This window comes from Nyctereutes procyonoides, unplaced genomic scaffold (genome assembly GCF_905146905.1).
Source record: "Nyctereutes procyonoides isolate TBG_1078 unplaced genomic scaffold, NYPRO_anot_genome, whole genome shotgun sequence".
In the NCBI taxonomy this organism is placed as follows: domain Eukaryota; kingdom Metazoa; phylum Chordata; class Mammalia; order Carnivora; family Canidae; genus Nyctereutes; species Nyctereutes procyonoides.
The window spans coordinates 5680065-5697884 of NW_026575132.1; the positions used below are offsets into that span (position 1 = coordinate 5680065).

General features: G+C 36.1%; 1 protein-coding gene across 1 annotated transcript in view; it reads right to left on the bottom strand.

The window, feature by feature from the left end:
* Positions 1-17820, bottom strand: part of DNAH7 (dynein axonemal heavy chain 7) — a 226683-nt gene that overhangs the window by 134198 nt on the left and 74665 nt on the right. The window contains 8 exon segments of the mRNA XM_055344969.1: positions 228-301; positions 304-469; positions 4882-4980; positions 6636-6848; positions 10338-10465; positions 10587-10689; positions 12819-12987; positions 17060-17169. Of these exon segments, the coding sequence (XP_055200944.1) occupies positions 228-301; positions 304-469; positions 4882-4980; positions 6636-6848; positions 10338-10465; positions 10587-10689; positions 12819-12987; positions 17060-17169 (1062 nt within the window).

Here is a 17820-nt window from a genome sequence, read left to right on the forward strand (position 1 = left end):
AATAAAAAAAAATGTTGAAAAGAAATAAAAGGTTGACAGGAACACCTATGATCCTTCATATACTAAACTTAATTGCTTCATATTACTTTTCTAGTAGTATTTTCCTTTTGACTAATTTTTTTCTATGATTTCAAGTTGCTACATTAAAGTATCTTTTAAAATGACTATACATTCTATCTTGCACAAAGCTGATTATGAATAAATTATTGCACCAATAACACACTTACCTTTTCACACATGTCACTTAACGCACCAGCTAAGACACGATATGCACTGGTTTTTCCTCCAAACGGTTCTCCATAAAACCATGACGCACAATCATCATTTCATATATTTGAAGTATCTTCTCAGAAAAGAATTTGGTCATTTGCAAATTCATGGATTCACAGTTGTCTTTGATAGCTGCTAGCAAATCATTATAATCTGGTTTTGGTAATCTCACACCAGGAAACAAATCTGAAGTGATTCCCTGATGATAGAAGATTTGAGGATATATATATATCTGATACCCTCTTTCTCTTTCTCTCTACACACACACACCACACACATAAAGGTGATGAAATTCCTCCCATCCTCATATTTAATATTGATGGAAATAGAGCCATTAAATAAACAGTATTTTTAACAGCTTTATAGAGGTATGACTGCCATACAATGAACTATATATATATATATTTTTAAGTGGTACAATTTGATAAGTAGAGCCATCAACTCAAGATAGTCAACATATCACTCCCAAAAGTCATCTTGTGACCTTTTGTAATTCTCCTTCCTTTCTCTCTTTGCCACCTCCCATCTCCCTCCCCAGGTAACCACTAACTTGCTGTTACTATTTTTATTTGCATTATCTAGAATTTAATATAGATGAAGTTACATATTATGAGTACAACACTTTTTTCTGACTTATTTTCACTCAACAGAAAGATTTGGAGATTCCCTCATGTGACATCATGTATTAATAGTTCATTGCATACACGTAGTACATTTGAATCCATTCCCTCGTTGATGGATACTTTCATTGTTCCCAGTTTGGGGCTACAGCAAATAAAACTGCTATGAACATTTATATATAATTCTTTGTATAGGCAAATGTCTTCATTTCTTTTGGGTGAATACTGAGGCATAATGAAATACCTAGATAATATGATGGCTATACGTTTAATATTTTAAGAAACTGTCTGCTTTCCAAAGTGGTTGTATTATTTTACATTCACCCCAGCAGTGTGTAAGACTTTGGACATTTAGTATGCTCAATCTTTTTAATATTATCCACAGAGATAAGCATGTCACAGTATCTTACTGTGGCTGCAATGTGTATTTCTTGATGACTAACATTTTGCAATATGTTCTTTAATGAAGGGCCTATTCAGGGCACCCCCGGTGGCGGAGCAGTTGAGCGCCGCCTGCAGCCCGGGGTCTGATCCTGGAGACCCAGGATTGAGTCCCACGTCAGGCTCCCTGCATGGAGCCCGCTTCTCCCTCTGCCTGTGTCTCTGCCTCTCAGTCTCTCTCTCTGAATAAATAAATTAAAAAAAATACTTATTTAAAAAAAATGAAGTGCCTATTCAAATCTCTTGCCTATTTTTAATTGGCTTATTTTCTTAATGGTAAGTTTTGACCATTCTTTAAATATTCTGCATGCAACTCCTTCATCATATCTAATCTGCAAATATTTCTTCCTAGTCTGCAACTTGTCTTTCATCATCTAACCAGTGTCTTTCAAAGAGCAAACTTTTAACATTTTGATGAGTCTCTTTTTTTATCATTTATTGTTTTATCACTGTGCTTTTGGTGCTGTGTTTAAGAAATTTTTGCCTAATCCCAAATCACAAGATATTTCTCCTGCTTTCTTCTAGAAATTTTACCATTTTATAAAACTTTTAAATTAAAAAGTTAGACAAATATTATCTGATTTCAAGATTTATTATATAGACAGTGTCATCTGATATAACGATAGACAAATATATCAATGGGACAGAATGAGGAGTCTAGAAAGAGACCCACACACATTTGAATAATTGATTCTCAACAAAGAATGTTTAAGAAAAAATAAAAAATAGGGATCCCTGGGTGGCGCAGTGGTTTGGCGCCTGCCTTTGGCCCAGGGCATGATCCTGGAGACCCGGGATCGAATCCCACGTCAGGCTCCTGGTGCATGGAGCCTGCTTCTCCCTCTGCCTGTGTCTCTGCCTCTCTCTCTCTCTCTCTGTGACTATCATAACTAATAAATAAAAATTTAAAAAAATTTAAAAAAAAAAAGAAAAAATAAAAAGACAATGTTAGAGAAAAAATAAAAAGACAGAATGCCTGGATTTGTCAAAACAATGAATTTTAATCCATACCTCAATATCACATACAAAAAATAGTTCAAAGTTATTTTAATTACCGTGATGGTCAGTATTTTAATCAGCTTAGTGTCCCTCAAAAATTCATGCCCATACAAAACCTCAAAATGTAACTTCATTTGGAAATAGGATCTTTGCAGATATAATTAGGTAAATTAAGATGAGGTTATACTGGGCCTTAAATCTAATGGATTTATGTCTTTATAATAGAAAGGAGAGGAATATTCAAATACAAATACACCCAGGGAAGGCCATGTAGTGATGGAGGCAGAGATCAGAATGAGGTCAACCCATGCCAGGGAATGTCAGGGGTTGCCAATAGCCAACAGAAGCTAAGAAGAGGCAAAGGAGTGTTTCCTAGAGCCTTGATTTGAGACATCTTCCCTTCAGTACTTTGAGAGAATACCTTTCTATTGTCTCAAGCCATCAAGTTGTGGTATTTTGTTATGGCAGCTTGAGGAAACTGATAAAATCATTTAATATGTGATTAGAAAGAATCATGATTCTGTATTTAGTATATAGGAATACATAAAGCTGATGGCAAAGTCTAAGAAACATACCTTTATTAACTGTTAAAGCTGTAAGTATTATAGCATCCTATGTGAGAAATAGGACTTATTTTTACTCTGAAGGTAAAAGTAAAAATTCAGAAGTGCTTCATGGGAAAGCATACATTCGAACTATACTTTAGAATTTATGAATTATGAGTTTAATTGCCGCTATATTTAATCCTTCAAATGCTGTTATGGAGAAACTGATCTTAGTTTATCAAAGCAATAAGTTTCCTTAGAATAAAGGGGAGAAAAAAGGCAATGTGGCTCAGGAGTTAAGGGCACTCTGCAGCCTGATTGCATGCTCCTGTTCTAACTATAAATAAAAGCTAAGTATCTTTGCCTCAGTGAAATGATTTGTAAAACAGGAAAAGACAGCACCTGACCTACTGGGTCATTATGAGCATTAAAAAAGTTACTATTTGTAAAGCTCTTAGAATAGTGTCTGATCCATAATAAGTCCATAGTATTTGGTAAATCAACAAACATATCTTCTTGGATTGTTCAAATTGTTTTGGTTGACCTTGAAGGAAGCGGACCACTCCAGAACACATTTGGTAACCAGTGGTTCTCAACCAAGACCGATTCCCCTCCCTCTCCTGTCAGGTACAGAGTCAAAAATGTGTGGCATTGCTCTGGTTGTCACAACAGAAGACAACCTATAAATACTGGAGTGAGGGCAAGGAGCAAGTTTGCCTAATGTTCTACAGTCTCACAACAAGGAATTCCCCTAATCTGAAGTGACAGTTATGCTCCATCTTGGAGATATTGCTCAGTAAATGTTCACTGAATGACTACACAATGCTTGAGACTACATCTGGTGATATATATTTCCACTTTGTAAAAATACAGTTTTTACTCTTAGAAAATTTATACAATATACCAAAGAAACAGGAAAAGTGGGGAGAAAATTAGAGAGGAAGACAAACCGTGAGAGACTCCTAATGCTGGGAAACTAAGGGTTACAGAAGGGGAGGCAGGTGGGGGAGAATGGGGTAACTGGGTGATGGGCATTAAGGAGGGCACATGAGAAGATGAGCACTGGGGGGTTATAAGTTGGCAAATTGAATTTAAATAAAATATAACAAATAAATAAAATTTTTAAAAAGAAAAGAAATTGAGGAAAAACATTAGAAAAAAAATTTGAAACTATTCCTCATAGATTCACTCTATATTTACACTCCAGCTCTAAGTACTTTGAAAAGATCCTTTCAAATGTTGAGACACGGTTACTATGGAGAGCAGACGACACTGGACCACACTACAGTGGCAGCATCACTTCTCCTTCCCATAACATCCCACTTCGGTCTTTACAGTTGAAAACTAACTGCCTGAACCTCAAGACAGCACAGATTAGTGCAACAATTAACATCTTTTGGGAGCCCATAGCCTCCCAATTCCTTCTACCTGAGATGAGGAAAAGGAAAAGAATGACATCAAATAATAATATGAAGACCTTAATCATTATTCTAATGCCTCTCAATTAATAGTCTAATCTTAAATATAACAAGATTATTAAACTTAGTTCTTCTGTAAGTCACCCTGAAAAAAAATCAATTTCATTAAAGCCATTACACTCTTTTTAAAGAAAGTAAGCTTTTAAAGAAATTTCTTCGATTAATTCAACAAACATTGGCCAAGTACCCCTTCTCTGCAAAAGATTCAGTCATGTGTTAGACCCGTTATTTTCCTACATTCTAGTGCAATTTATCAGCAAACATATTTTGTAACCTTTGTGTGCTTATAGACATTGCACAGTTGTTTTTTTTTTAAAAAGGACGATTTAAAAATCCCAACTTGTTGAAAGTCATCTGAAGCCACAGAGCTATACATACTTCAAGTAAAACATAAAATGATCTATGTTTCTTTGTGCCATATCATTATTTTCTCTAGTAGGAGTTTCTCAAAGGGAGTCGCAGACTTGGACATTTGATAAATACGTTATTATAAAAATTCTGTTACACTAAAATAATAAATATCCTTACCTCAAAGAGTGGTAAATCATGGGACAAAAATTTTGGCAGATTTACATCAATAATAGATCTAAGCAGCAGAATTTCTTCATTTTCATTTGGATATTTCAGCTAAAAGAAAACACACTCATGATGATACCTCCACCCACTAAATGCGCCCCCTACATTAACACACACACGCACATGCATCCACGCACAGGCCCCAGAGACAAGCCCACATAGAACTGCTCTCATTTATTTTCCTTTAATTGGATTGTTATGAATTTTAGAGGTTGAAAAAAATTCCAAAACACTTGGGTAACTCCAAAGTTTACTAAAAACCTAGCTGAACTCTGAACCTGTAGCTCAGGCCCACAGTAAGGGTTGCATAGTTCACAAAAATATGAACTCCAAATTATTTCTCCCAACTTCAATACTTTATTCAACATCTCACTCCCAAGTTTCTCCTATCATCATACATTTAATTTTCCAGAACCCTCTTCCTTTCCTCTAGAATCTTTCAGTCTAATAAATTCCATGTTCCATCTTAACTGGCTTTCCCCTTTACAAAGTCAGTGATGCCCGGCAGTTAGGTTCAGAGGACCCATTGCCAAAGCTGATCTTGCTTATATGGACTTTGTCTTTGGATCAGTCTCACCACACCTAAATGATGAGGTGTCAAAAGTCTAGTTTGTTATTTGAGAAGCTATTATTTTAAAGCCTATGTTTAAATTGTTTCTTGATATAATAAAACAAACTTCAAAATATTCAAGCCAACACTTTCAACAATTCTAAATTAGCTTTTGACAAACAATGAAAGAATTCATTTGCAGGATTCATTTGCTGCGTAACTTTAATAGCTCAATTCCATAGTCAAGATGTCAGTGAAAACAAACACTAGGCAATGTATTATCTTTCCCATTATCTGACTGTAGTGTAATCCTGACGTGCCAGGTTAATACAAATTGTTGCTTCTAGTTGCATTTGTTTATTGCAAAAAAATAATGACGTGCAGTTATTCTAGGCTAATATGAAATAGAATATCACCACAATATATTAGAATTCTCAGTAACATTTATTATAGAAGATAAAAATGCTCGCCATCGTTCTTAATCACATAGAATATATTTTGAAATCTTTATCTTCTGCAAAACATGAACATGAAAATTTTATAAACTCCAAGGTCACATTTTGCATTTTGCTATTAACTATATAGCCTGCCTTGCTTTGTTTCATACAGAACTAATGCACAAGTAATTGTTTATGCCTCTACAAAACATTTTCAATGGAAAGTTACACAAGTCTCAAAAGATTTGGATTTTTCCATCTATATACTTATGATTTATTTAATTTTAAAATGCAAACATTATATTGCAAATCTATAACTGCTACTCTATAATAGGCTGTAATTATATGATCACGTTAATTGATAATGCTTTGGCACACTTGTATATATTTATTAATTATACATTATTTCCTTTAAAGCTCTACATGTTCCATATAGACTGAAAGCCTTCAAAATCTTTCCCAGCAGCAAGTATCTCTTTTCATACACCTAAAATTATGGAACAGAACTCAAATCATGAAGAATTATGCCTAAGTTTTGACAAATCATAAAATTTCCTTTTTCACATGTGCAAACAATCAACTGTTTTTTAGTACAAGAACTGGATTTTTTTTTTTTTTAGTTGATGAAACCAACCAGTTATTGGAACTCTGTGAAGACACAGGGTCCTGAGATTTACAAACAGAACATTTATGAATAAGAAATAACTTGAGTTCTCTACCTTTAGATTCCCCGCAGCGGTAAGCACTGACTTCACGGCTCTCATGCCATAGTCATAGTGATGTTGTGAGGACAATTGCTCTGAACACAAGCGGTAGGTAGCCACGATTTTTACTGACAGTGGCCGAGCTGTGACAAACCCACAGGAGTACAGGACTATTTCAGCAATCATGGCATAGTCAGGCACCATCATTGCTACTGTCCGAAAGAGGGCCTGCAGGAGTGCAGAAAAGGTATTTCTGAAAAGACCATCGTAAAGATAACCCTACTGTGCATTTCCTAATGTGTTAGGGCTGTGTAGCTTTTCTCCAATTATGTTAAATTACAATATCCAAATCACATAGATACACTTAATTTTATTTTATTTTTAAGATTTTATTTATTCATGAGAGACACACACAGAGAGAGAGAGAGAGAGAGGCAGAGACACAGGCAAAGGGAGAAGCAGGCTCCATGCAGGGAGCCCGATGTGGGACTCGATCCTGGGTCTCCAGTATCACACCCTGGACTGAAGGTGGTGCTAAACTGCTGGGCCACCGGGGCTGCCCCAAACACTTAATTTTAAAAAACTGGTTTCTTGATGAGCACTGGGTGTTATTCTGTATGCTGGCAAATTGAACACCAATAAAAAATAAATTTATTATTTAAAAAAAAAGAAATATTACAAAAGAAAATATTACCTGGAAAATAAAAGCCATTTTCATCACACAAAAAAAAATAAAAATAAAAATAAAATAAAAACCATTTCTTGCAATTGTCATGTAATATCTTTAACTTCTGTATAATTTTTTTCCTTAAATTATGCTGAAAGAACACTCACAAACTTTTATGATACTTAGATGTTGGGTGAATCATTAATTCACATGTTAATTATCAACTGTGCTCTATTCTTCTTGGTAAATGACAGGTTACAGGGATAAAGTATCCTAGGCTGCTGGGATGTCCAAAAGCTGGGCTTTTCAGCTGTGCTGGTGAGAAAGGGCATGGTATTGGGAGATCAGGCGTTAAGTGAGGTTTTATGGGAATCTAATTAATTGTATGCTGCGTGCTAAACACATAATTCCTAATAACTAATAACAAGGCTATGTCCAATAAATAAGGTAATTTTAGCACTAAGTCTAAAGGTAATTTAGTGCTCTTTACAATTTTTTTAAGTCTGATAAATAAATAAATAAATAAATAAATAAATAAATAAATAAATAAATAAAAATTTTAAGTTCAATTCTGGCTTAACCAATGATATACTTTCTTGAGTGTAAAAGAAGAGTATAGCTCCAGGTATCATACCAGGGCTGAAATAAATTCTGATACATGTAATCAACATGAGCATTATCCTTCTGGAAAGCTATACCTCAGGTTGTTGGCTTTGTGACCTTAGAAGATCAAGTATGCCCATTTTACCATGGCTTCTAACATTCAACTATTCCAAAATGCTTATTGAATATTGATTCTTTAGAATAATTTTAATATTAGATATAGCTTCTCTAATGTAGAAATGTGCTTAAGAAATTGCTCTGCTCTCCAGATCTTCTGTAGATGCACAGGATGTCTAAATGGGACTCTATCCGCACGGTGGCACAGATGTACTGAGACTGCAGTATAGATGCAGTTGGGTCCTAATTCCAAGGTTCTTGAGAACAGGCCAAGAACTTGGAACTTTTTTTCTGTAGGCAAAAAACAACCACAACAAAACCAATTGCTTTTTAAGTCTGGAAGTTACAAGATTAGATTTCTTCTGAAGACTCTGGTAGAATTAAAGCAGGGGATTCATTATAGTGAATTTTAGTGGGGAAGAGATTGGTGACAAGTGAGCTGTTGCAGGAAATTGCATGCAGGAGAAGAATGAAGAGAGATGGAAGGAAGGTGAGGCAGCAGGATGACAAGGCTTTTGCAAAATAGGATCCCTGGTTTCCGTGACTGGCTGGATCATAGGGAGACAAAGAGCAAAGTCTCAAGGACTACTCTAGACATTCTCTGGAATGTCTTCATTCCAGAATCTCTCTTTTTAAAAAATTTTTAAAAAGATTTTATTTATTTATTCATGAGAGAGGCAGAGACACAGGCAGAGGGAGAAGCATGCTCCCTGTAGGGAGCCTGATTGGGGACTCGATTCCAGGACCCCGGCGTCACGACCTGAGCCAAAGGCAGATGCTCAACCATTGAGCCACCCAGATGCCCACCCCCTCGCCATTTTTTAAAGGAAGATATATTTCATTCTTTTCAGACTAAAATATTTTCTTCAAAATTGTTAGGTATTTCCATATATACTTGATAACAGATGTTCTGTAGCAGCTCTAACCAAGAAGACTGCACAGTAGGAACAACAAAAAAGCCATCAGAATTTGAGAGCAGCTTCCAGCCTAAGGTAGATGAAAAATACATCACCCACAGAACTATAAGGTAGATACTGTGACACCATTTCAACAGGCACAGCACACGAAACTGTGAACCAGTTTCCACAGGGCATGAACAGATTCAACCAATAATCCTCCCAGCTTTTTTGATGAGCTATTCATAGATTTTTGCCTTTACAAATACTATGTGTTCAGATTGATCCTACTGAAGAAAAGCATGAGCAAACAAAAGAACTGCTACTAGAGCTCTTCAAATTTAAATCACAATGAAAAGTTGCAAAAAAAAAAAAAACACTTCTTAGATAAAAGAGGATTTGCCAGTTTTTATTTTTTAATCATATCTTCTCCCTCAGTAAGACAAGTACTAAAACATCTCATCTAACGTTTCAAAGTGCATGGAATGGAAATACCAAAGTACTTTGTAGCAATTTGTTGGGTCAAAAGTCTCTTTGGTGGAAAAGAAAAATTTGTCAACTAGTCTAAGAAGCTGTCACTCTAATTATGTAAATAGCAGAAGGGATGTAGGACCTTTGTGGGGAGGCAATTTAGCAGCGCATCTCTTGGTCCTATGACCATACTTAAGGAAATATTTTAAAATCGACAAAAGCCTTAAGTAAAAACTACCCATTGCAAAATTATTTATAATGAAGGAAAACTAAAAGCAACCGAAGCGTCCAAAAGTAAGATGCAGTTCAGTAAATTTATTCACAATTTGAATTATGTTTATAAAGATAGGAAAATGCTCATGGGGATCCCTGGGTGGCGCAGCGGTTTGGCGCCTGCCTTTGGCCCAGGGCGTGATCCTGGAGACCCGGGATCGAGTCCCACATCGGGCTCCCGGTGCATGGAACCTGCTTCTCCCTCTGCCTGTGTCTCTGCCTCTCTCTCTCTCTCTGTATGACTATCGTAAATAAATTTAAAAAAAAATTTAAAAAAAAAAAAAGGAAAATGCTCATGTTGTAATATTAACCTGAAACAAAAAAAAAAAACAACCCAGCATATGCAATTGCCGGAGTCTATCACTTAAAATTAACATTTTAAAAGGTATTGAAAATTGCAGGATACGATATAGCAAGCAATAGAATGGGCATCTTTTCCAGTATTTCCTCTGTCTTCTAATTTTCTATAATTATCATTTTTTAAATGTCAGTTTGGAAGTTGCATCTGGTTTGCACATTTATTTTCTAAAGGTACTCTACAGCTTTAAAAATTATTTTCTAAAACAGTTTTCTAAAATATCATGTCCAAAAGCAAATATTTTGCATAAAATTCAAGGAAAGCATGTTCTTACATATTAATTTTATAAACTACAGAAAGGAAATAGATGGTATCATTGCCCCCTTCTGTACCTTCAGATTATCCGGCAGCTCTGATCGCCCGGCATACCCAGGGTTCATCGTTATAAAGACAGCGCACGTGGGGTCAAGTTTTAATTCAGTTCCTTCAAACACTAGTATATCGGCCCCTGCATTGATACCTGTGGGCCATCAAGAATGAAATGACTTAGCAATTCACATTTAAATGTGAGTTGTGCCATTCATCATCACCCAGGGTTTCTACTGTGTTGACATGATGCAAAGACAAACCAGCCCCATTACCTCTTTGGATAGTAAGAATTTGTTGAGCAACCACAGACAGTACTTCCAAATCAATTCTGTTAAACTCATCAAAGCAAGCCCAAGCTCCACAAGATAACAGTCCCTGGGAGAAATGAATAATGAAATTTTTCAATTTTATCTGATTGAATATCACATTTAAATGTTGCATTTTCACCTGATATTTTCAAGGATTTAATATCCTATCAAGGAAATTGCTTATTCATCTTTATCTTTAAAGACAGCATATTGTTCTTCTATTAGAAATTCATTATTCTGCACAAATAAGGAGTTTGATCAATTAGAAAATTGTCCATTTGGTCGATAGCTTTTTACTTTATATCTTTTGGCATCCGTAATCTCAAGGCTTTTCTTACTTTTTATATACAAGTTTATTTTGTTTGCTTTTTCTATATGGACTTCATAGAATAGATTGCAATATTCCTCTAAATAAGAGGACTTTTGTTGCTAATGAGACTATTTTGTGATCTGAGCACCTTTATAACACCTACATACTACTGAGGCCCTAGTTTGCACTTCCAACTGACAGCTACCTCACAAATGTGTGCCATTTGGGTTAAAGAAAACTGGACCACCAAGTTTGAGTAGCTCAGTCCACATTCAAATTTACTTAAAAAAATCAATTTGACATTTATTGACTGCATATTCTATAGATTGTATGTGTGTGTGTGTGTGTTTCACTGAGTACCTGGTATACGTCAGGCATGATGCATGTATTTTTTATGCAAAGAAACTAAGACTATAACATACAGGATGTTAAGTAATTAGTTCAAGGCCACATAGCTAATAGTGGCTGACTTTGGATCTGTACACAGTTCCATCTACCCAATCACATTGGAGTAAACGTGAACTCAGTGCATTTTGAAAAATAGTACATTTTCATTTGTTGGAGAACACTGTGACTTTGCTCTCCATGTATAAGAGGATTAGAAACCACAGAGAGCAAAAAATACTTATGAAGTCACTTATTCAAAAAGTTATAAGGATTGTGAGATTTTTAGTAGGAAGACCCATGTCTTTTTTATTCAGTACCCCTGTTATTCAGCATGATCCTAACATAAAGTATCTATATAACCAAAATACTTATCAGTAAGCAACTAATACCATAAGTATATGAATCTATATCAAGGAATTAATGTTATATATATTCAAAAATTGAATAGTACATACCAAACTTTTCTTTAAACGTTTAAGAATATAATGGCTATTCAAAATAAACTATAGACTCTTTTAGATTTATTATCTCTTTCTTAAAAAACCATTACAAGGTTGTATATCATTACAGAGTATGATTAAAATGGCTCTTTGTCATTCAATTGTTTTCTTGTTATTTATTATAATTTTGACTTTTAAAATCTTATCCTAGTTGTTTCAGCATCACAAATGTAGAGACTTCTTATATTCCAAATCTATTATAAAACGACCAGGCCGTATATCAGCTACGAACAGTTTGCTGTCTAGGGCAGGATTGGTATATTCTTTTTTATTAGTTTGATTTTCTTTTTAGATGTTAACTTTTCTGAAGAAATTTTGAAAAATAATTATGAAATTTTTAAAAATAAGAATTACAGAATCTTTACAGAAAAACGGATATTAACAAATAAACAGAACCTATAACCCCAAATGGATAAGTCTTGTATTCAACTGCTCCAGCTAACATTTTAAAGGATAACAGGCTGTAGCAACAAAGTGGTAAAATGACCAGACATTCCTAGGTTTATAGACAGGGATGTTACATTTTTAATCCCCCCACCTTTTGCAATCTTACAGACTCCTAAGAGTGGACATCTGACTCAGAATAAGAAAACAAACTAGGATTTTAAGCTTGCAAAAAGAAAAAGAATTAACTAGGGGTATTTATGACAGTAAATTACTGAATCATGACTTGTTAGTAACAAGAGCTACAGGCTAAAGAAAACTTTAGATTCCCCACAGTCTTCCCATGATGTAGTGGTTCTCCAGTTTTTAGCTGCCCAATACATCGAAGGGACACCACTCATTGCTATCAATAATACTGACCCGTTTGAGCAGGAACTGGAGACACAGGTAGAGCTCCTGCTCAGGTAAGCTTTGGAAATAACCCTGCTTCTCTGGAGAATGGAGACAGTGCTTAAACTACAAGAAGTCTCTTACTTGCATTGAATTATGTTGCATTATATATAACCTTCCTCTCTGAGTGGTTATCATTTTGTAAAGAAATTAGTCAATTCAAACCTTAAAGAATTTTCCTAAGGCCAGATAATCCAAGCCATCGGAGCAGTTGAAAACAACACACTGCTTGGCCACTGCTTTTGCTAAATCTTTGGTCGTTTCAGTCTTTCCAGTGCCAGCTGGTCCTTCAGGAGCTCCTCCGAGATGCAGATGAAGGGCTCCAAACAAGGTTCTGAAATATAAGAATGGAGCAGTCTTTGTAGAATAATGCCATTTTTTAGTATACATTACTAAAAGAGGAAAAGTTCATACTGAGAGCCAAATTTTCCACTTCCTTTTCTATAACTTCTTCCTTCCCACGAATCTCTGAAAATCTCTGACTGTGCATTCCTTCATTACATTTCACTTCTGAAGAGGTGATTAAATATGACAGAACCAGAACAAATGCACTTGAAATTCAATGCTGACTCTGGTCAATATGGAAAATTCAGTTGATGCCGAACCACCCACTTCCCTGAATGGCAAGCACCTGGCAATGCTACATTAAAAAAAAAAAAAAATACTAACTTTTGAGATACATAGCCATTTTTGAAAGAATGTAAAGGAAATCACTAATGAGGAGAAAATGCAAAATTATCAGTAATTAGCTGCTAAAGCTCTAGAGGTACATATTGTTTTGGGATCTGCATACAAACACAAGTGCATTTATGACCACATAGAAACAGAAAAATTCTTCTTTTTTTAAGATTTGAGAGACAGAGAGAGAGATCTAATGGGGGACGGGGTGGGAAGGAGTAGAGGAGAGGAGAGAAAGTCTTAAGCAGACTCCATGGTGAGCCCAGAGCCCGATGCCAGGCTCGATCTCACAATCCTGAGATCACAACCTGAACCAAAACGAAGAGCTGAATGCTTAAGCTTAACCAACTGTGCCGCACAGGTGCCCCAAAATAGAAAAATTCTTCTATTGAGCAAGGTGAAGAGCTTGAATGGGTTCACCTATGCAAACCTAGAAGCCTTGAAAAGCTGACTTATCTCTATATGGGAACTAAAATTTCTGGAGAAGGACAAAGAGAAGAATCAGCTGCAGAGGAGATAGGAACCTTACCCTTCACTGCAGCACCCAATGAAGAGCCTACATCATTCATGGAGGTAGGGTTCAAATTTCCATTATCCATGGGCACATTTACCCAAACTGGGAAATTCACACTGAAATTTTGTTTGGGACCAAAGAAAAACCTGAAGCCCTTTCAAGAGACAAACATGCTCCACATGGACACCTCTACAACTGAGAAAATGTAAGACTTCATGGGGAAATGACTCTTACTTTTATTATGAACTCATAATAAAAACCAGAGAGAAAGAGTGAGGAGGAGAAAAAGAGAGAGAAAGAATGATCAAAATTAAGAGCCAGACTTGCAGTGCCAGGCAGACAAAGGTGTGGGGGAATTAACTACATACATGGTACTCTTTGATATTCTGGTAGTTTATTCTATGAGATTTTAAATAAAAAGCAATAGAGCCTCTGTGTAGTAGTCGGTTAAGTGTCTGACTCTTGGTTATGGCTCAGGTGTGATCTCAGGGTTGTGAGATCAAGCCTCACGTCAGGCTCCACTGAATCTGCTTGAGTTTCTCTCTCTCCCCCCTTGCCCCTCCCCCACACGCTCTTTCTCTAAAATAAATCTTTTTTTAAAAAGTGACATAAGAAAATTGTGAGAAAAAAGTCAATTTCATAAAAGAGACAACCTGAAATCTAGCAATGAAAAAATATAGTCACTGGACCTACTAATAAATTACCAGATTAACTAGCAGAGTAAACATGAAGAAACAGAATTCTGCACTACAAGATAAATATGAGGAAATCACCCAGGAAGATATCGAGATGGACTATAAGTACAGGTGAGAGATCAAAAAAAGGAAGAAAATGGGAAAAAGGCAAAATTAAAAAAGCAATGCCTATGGGGTACCTGGGTGGCTCAGTAGTTTAAGCACCTGACTCTTGGTTTCAACCAGGTCATGATCTCAGGGTCTTTGTGCTGGGCATGGAGCCTGCTTAAGATCCTCTCTCTCATCTCCCTCTGCCCCTCCCTTCCTCTGTCCCATACATACATACATACATACATACATCATTCTCTGGCTGAGAATTTCCCAGAATTGAAGAAAGATATGAACTAAAAATTCTCAAGTGGATAGTCACCCACATCTAGTAGCATTACAGTGAACAACAATAAAGAGAAAATCTTAAAAATGACAATAGAAAAAAATACCTACAAAGGAATCATTATAACAGACTTCTCAGCAGTGGCAACAAATGCCAGGAGAATGATATCTTTGGAGAGCTGAGGGGAAATTATGGTTCACTTATAGTTCTATACCTAGCTATCCTATCCTTTAATAATTGAACGAAGACCAAATTTTGTTTAAAAAAGCATTTTTAGACAAAGACTGATAGAACTCACTACTTGCAGAACCCCACTGAAAGAATTACTAAAGGATGTTGCCTAGTAAGAAGAAAAATTAAACCAGAAGTAGCAATGGTGAGTAAAGACAATGATAAAAAATTTTGTTAAATGTATGCAAATATTAGATGTAAAAAATATGTAACACAATAGAAATAGAGCAATATATATCAGATCATCTTATCTTACAGACAGTAAGGCTGGTCACCTAGCACAAGGGCACATAGAAATTGGCTAGGAAGCTTGTCAAAGAGAGGTGAAGAGTAAAGATCTTTGGAAAGAACTGTTAACTGTGTTGTTTATTTCCCGTCCCTCTGTAGAAAAGAAGAAAGCACTTGTTCCTCTTCCAAGCTACCTGAGGGGCTTTAGAGAACTTTTCAAAAAGCTTGGCACACTGTCTGACCCCTAGAGTTTAGGGGCTGGGAATTCAATCACAACTTAAAATATTTAAAGTCAAGAAAATGCCTGTAGCTATTCCTGATGGCAGAGCCAGGGGAAAACAGTGACAGTGAGAGAGATGTACTCATACTGCTGGCAAAATGAACGTCTATTTATCATCTGACCAGGTCCAGATCTCATCAGAAGGGAGCTATATTTGAGTCATGTTGAGTGGGACTGTCAGGAGACACATCTAGAATCAGAGAAGACGCTGAGGTGAGTGTCCATGTGTTGGTTGACCTCAGAGATTGAAGCAGAAGTCACCAGCACCCAGCCAGAGAAGGCATCTTGCACAGGTGACTAGGGGTGGGGGAGGGGTTTCCGAAGAACCCATATAAGTATCTTATGGGAGATCTGGCACATCTGGGCTTGTGCCCTCACTGAGGACACTAAACAGCCAAGAGATAGCTGCCACAGGAGATACTTGTCTAATGTGAACCCACCTCTCCTCCATTAACCCTTCCTTCTCCCCTCCTCCATTAACCCCCAACACTGGAGGAGTCACAGGTGAGTTATGGAGGGATAGATGCAAAGGACAGGGTTAAAACTGCAAATGACTGCCCACACTTGATTCCCCAAATGCAGGCCTGGAGCTTGTGTCAAGCTTGAGCTGGGAGGGAAGGGGAGTTTGGTTGTTTTTGTTTTTTAATTATTTTTTTATTGGAGTTCAATTTGCCAACATATAGCAAAACACCCAGTGCTCATCCCATCAAGTGCGGAAGTGGATAAAAGATGTTGGCTTTGACATTAGACCTAAATGGACTTTTTAATATCTGAAAAAAAAACCCCAAAATTTTAATTTAGCTTTTGACAATAATTTGGAGTACGAGAGATGGGAACTAGGATTAAAGTTGTTAAAGCGCCTTGATTATTCAGAAGCACAATAGGAGAAAATGTCAATGGAAACATCTATGAGTTATCTAATGGAGATATCCAGCAGGCATGTAACACAAGTATACAGGAGAGACACTGGCTGGAGTTACAGATTTATGGATCTTCAGAATGTAAGCTAGTAAAGCCTGATAGTGGATGAGAACATTTGAGAAACCATGATGCATGAGATAAAATACCCTGTGAAAACAGAACTCTAGAAAATTCTGTGTTTCGGGGGAAGCCATGGGTTGCCTCAAATGATCTGAAAAAAATAAAAAAAGAAAGCTTCAAGAAAGGAGAAATGAACAATGTAAACAACAATAGCAATATTGGGCAATACTTAGCTCCAGAGTTGAGATTGGAAAGCCAGCAGAGAAAGAGAAATTGAAGGTAAAGTTGACGGGGTATTGAGAGTCTAGGAAAGGATAATGTAGGATATATTTACCAGGTGGAAGCTAATCTGGTTCTTCTAAAGATTTAGTGGCCTAGGGTGAGTGAAATTTAATTTCCAGTAGACCCTTAAATTAGTGAGTTTACCTGTAACATCGATCAGTGAGTGGGGTAATAACCAGCCGAGGAGAATTACCCAGATACTCATATCCATACCGTAAACCAGCATTGATCATCTTTGTTTCTAAATGATTTTCCTAGGATAAATCAGGAAAAATGAAGTTAAATAATAAAATTTTAAATAATATGAAATCTCAAACTTCTTAATAGATAATTTCCAAGTTATTAACAACACCCGGCACCTGGGTGACTCAGTTAAGTATCTGCCTCTGGCTCAGGTCATGATCCCCAGGGTCCTGGGAGGGAGCCCTACATGGGGCTCCCTGCCTTGCGGGGAAGTCTGTTTCTCCCTCTTCCTCTTCCCCTCCTCCTTGCTTTCAAATGAATAAATAAAAAATCCTTAAAATTTTTTTCACTTTCCAGACATCCTTAAATTCCACAGAAGAATTCAATAACTAATTTCTTTGGATAAGTAACTGAAGTCAACGGGTTCAATTTTTTCCATAGGTACCTGTGGAAAATATATTTGTCCCTTATATTTCCTATATTTTCTTTTTTTACTTGCTAATGCTTTTTTTTAATTGAGATATAATTGATGTACAATGAGTTTCACATATAAACATAATTACTCTATATTTGTGTATATTATAAAATAATCACAGTAAGTCAAGATCTATCATATATAAGTACAGTTTTCTAATAATGAGAATTTTAAGATTTACTCTTAGCAACTTTTAAATATTGTATTTAAAAGCAGTACAGTACTATTAACTATAGCCAACATAATG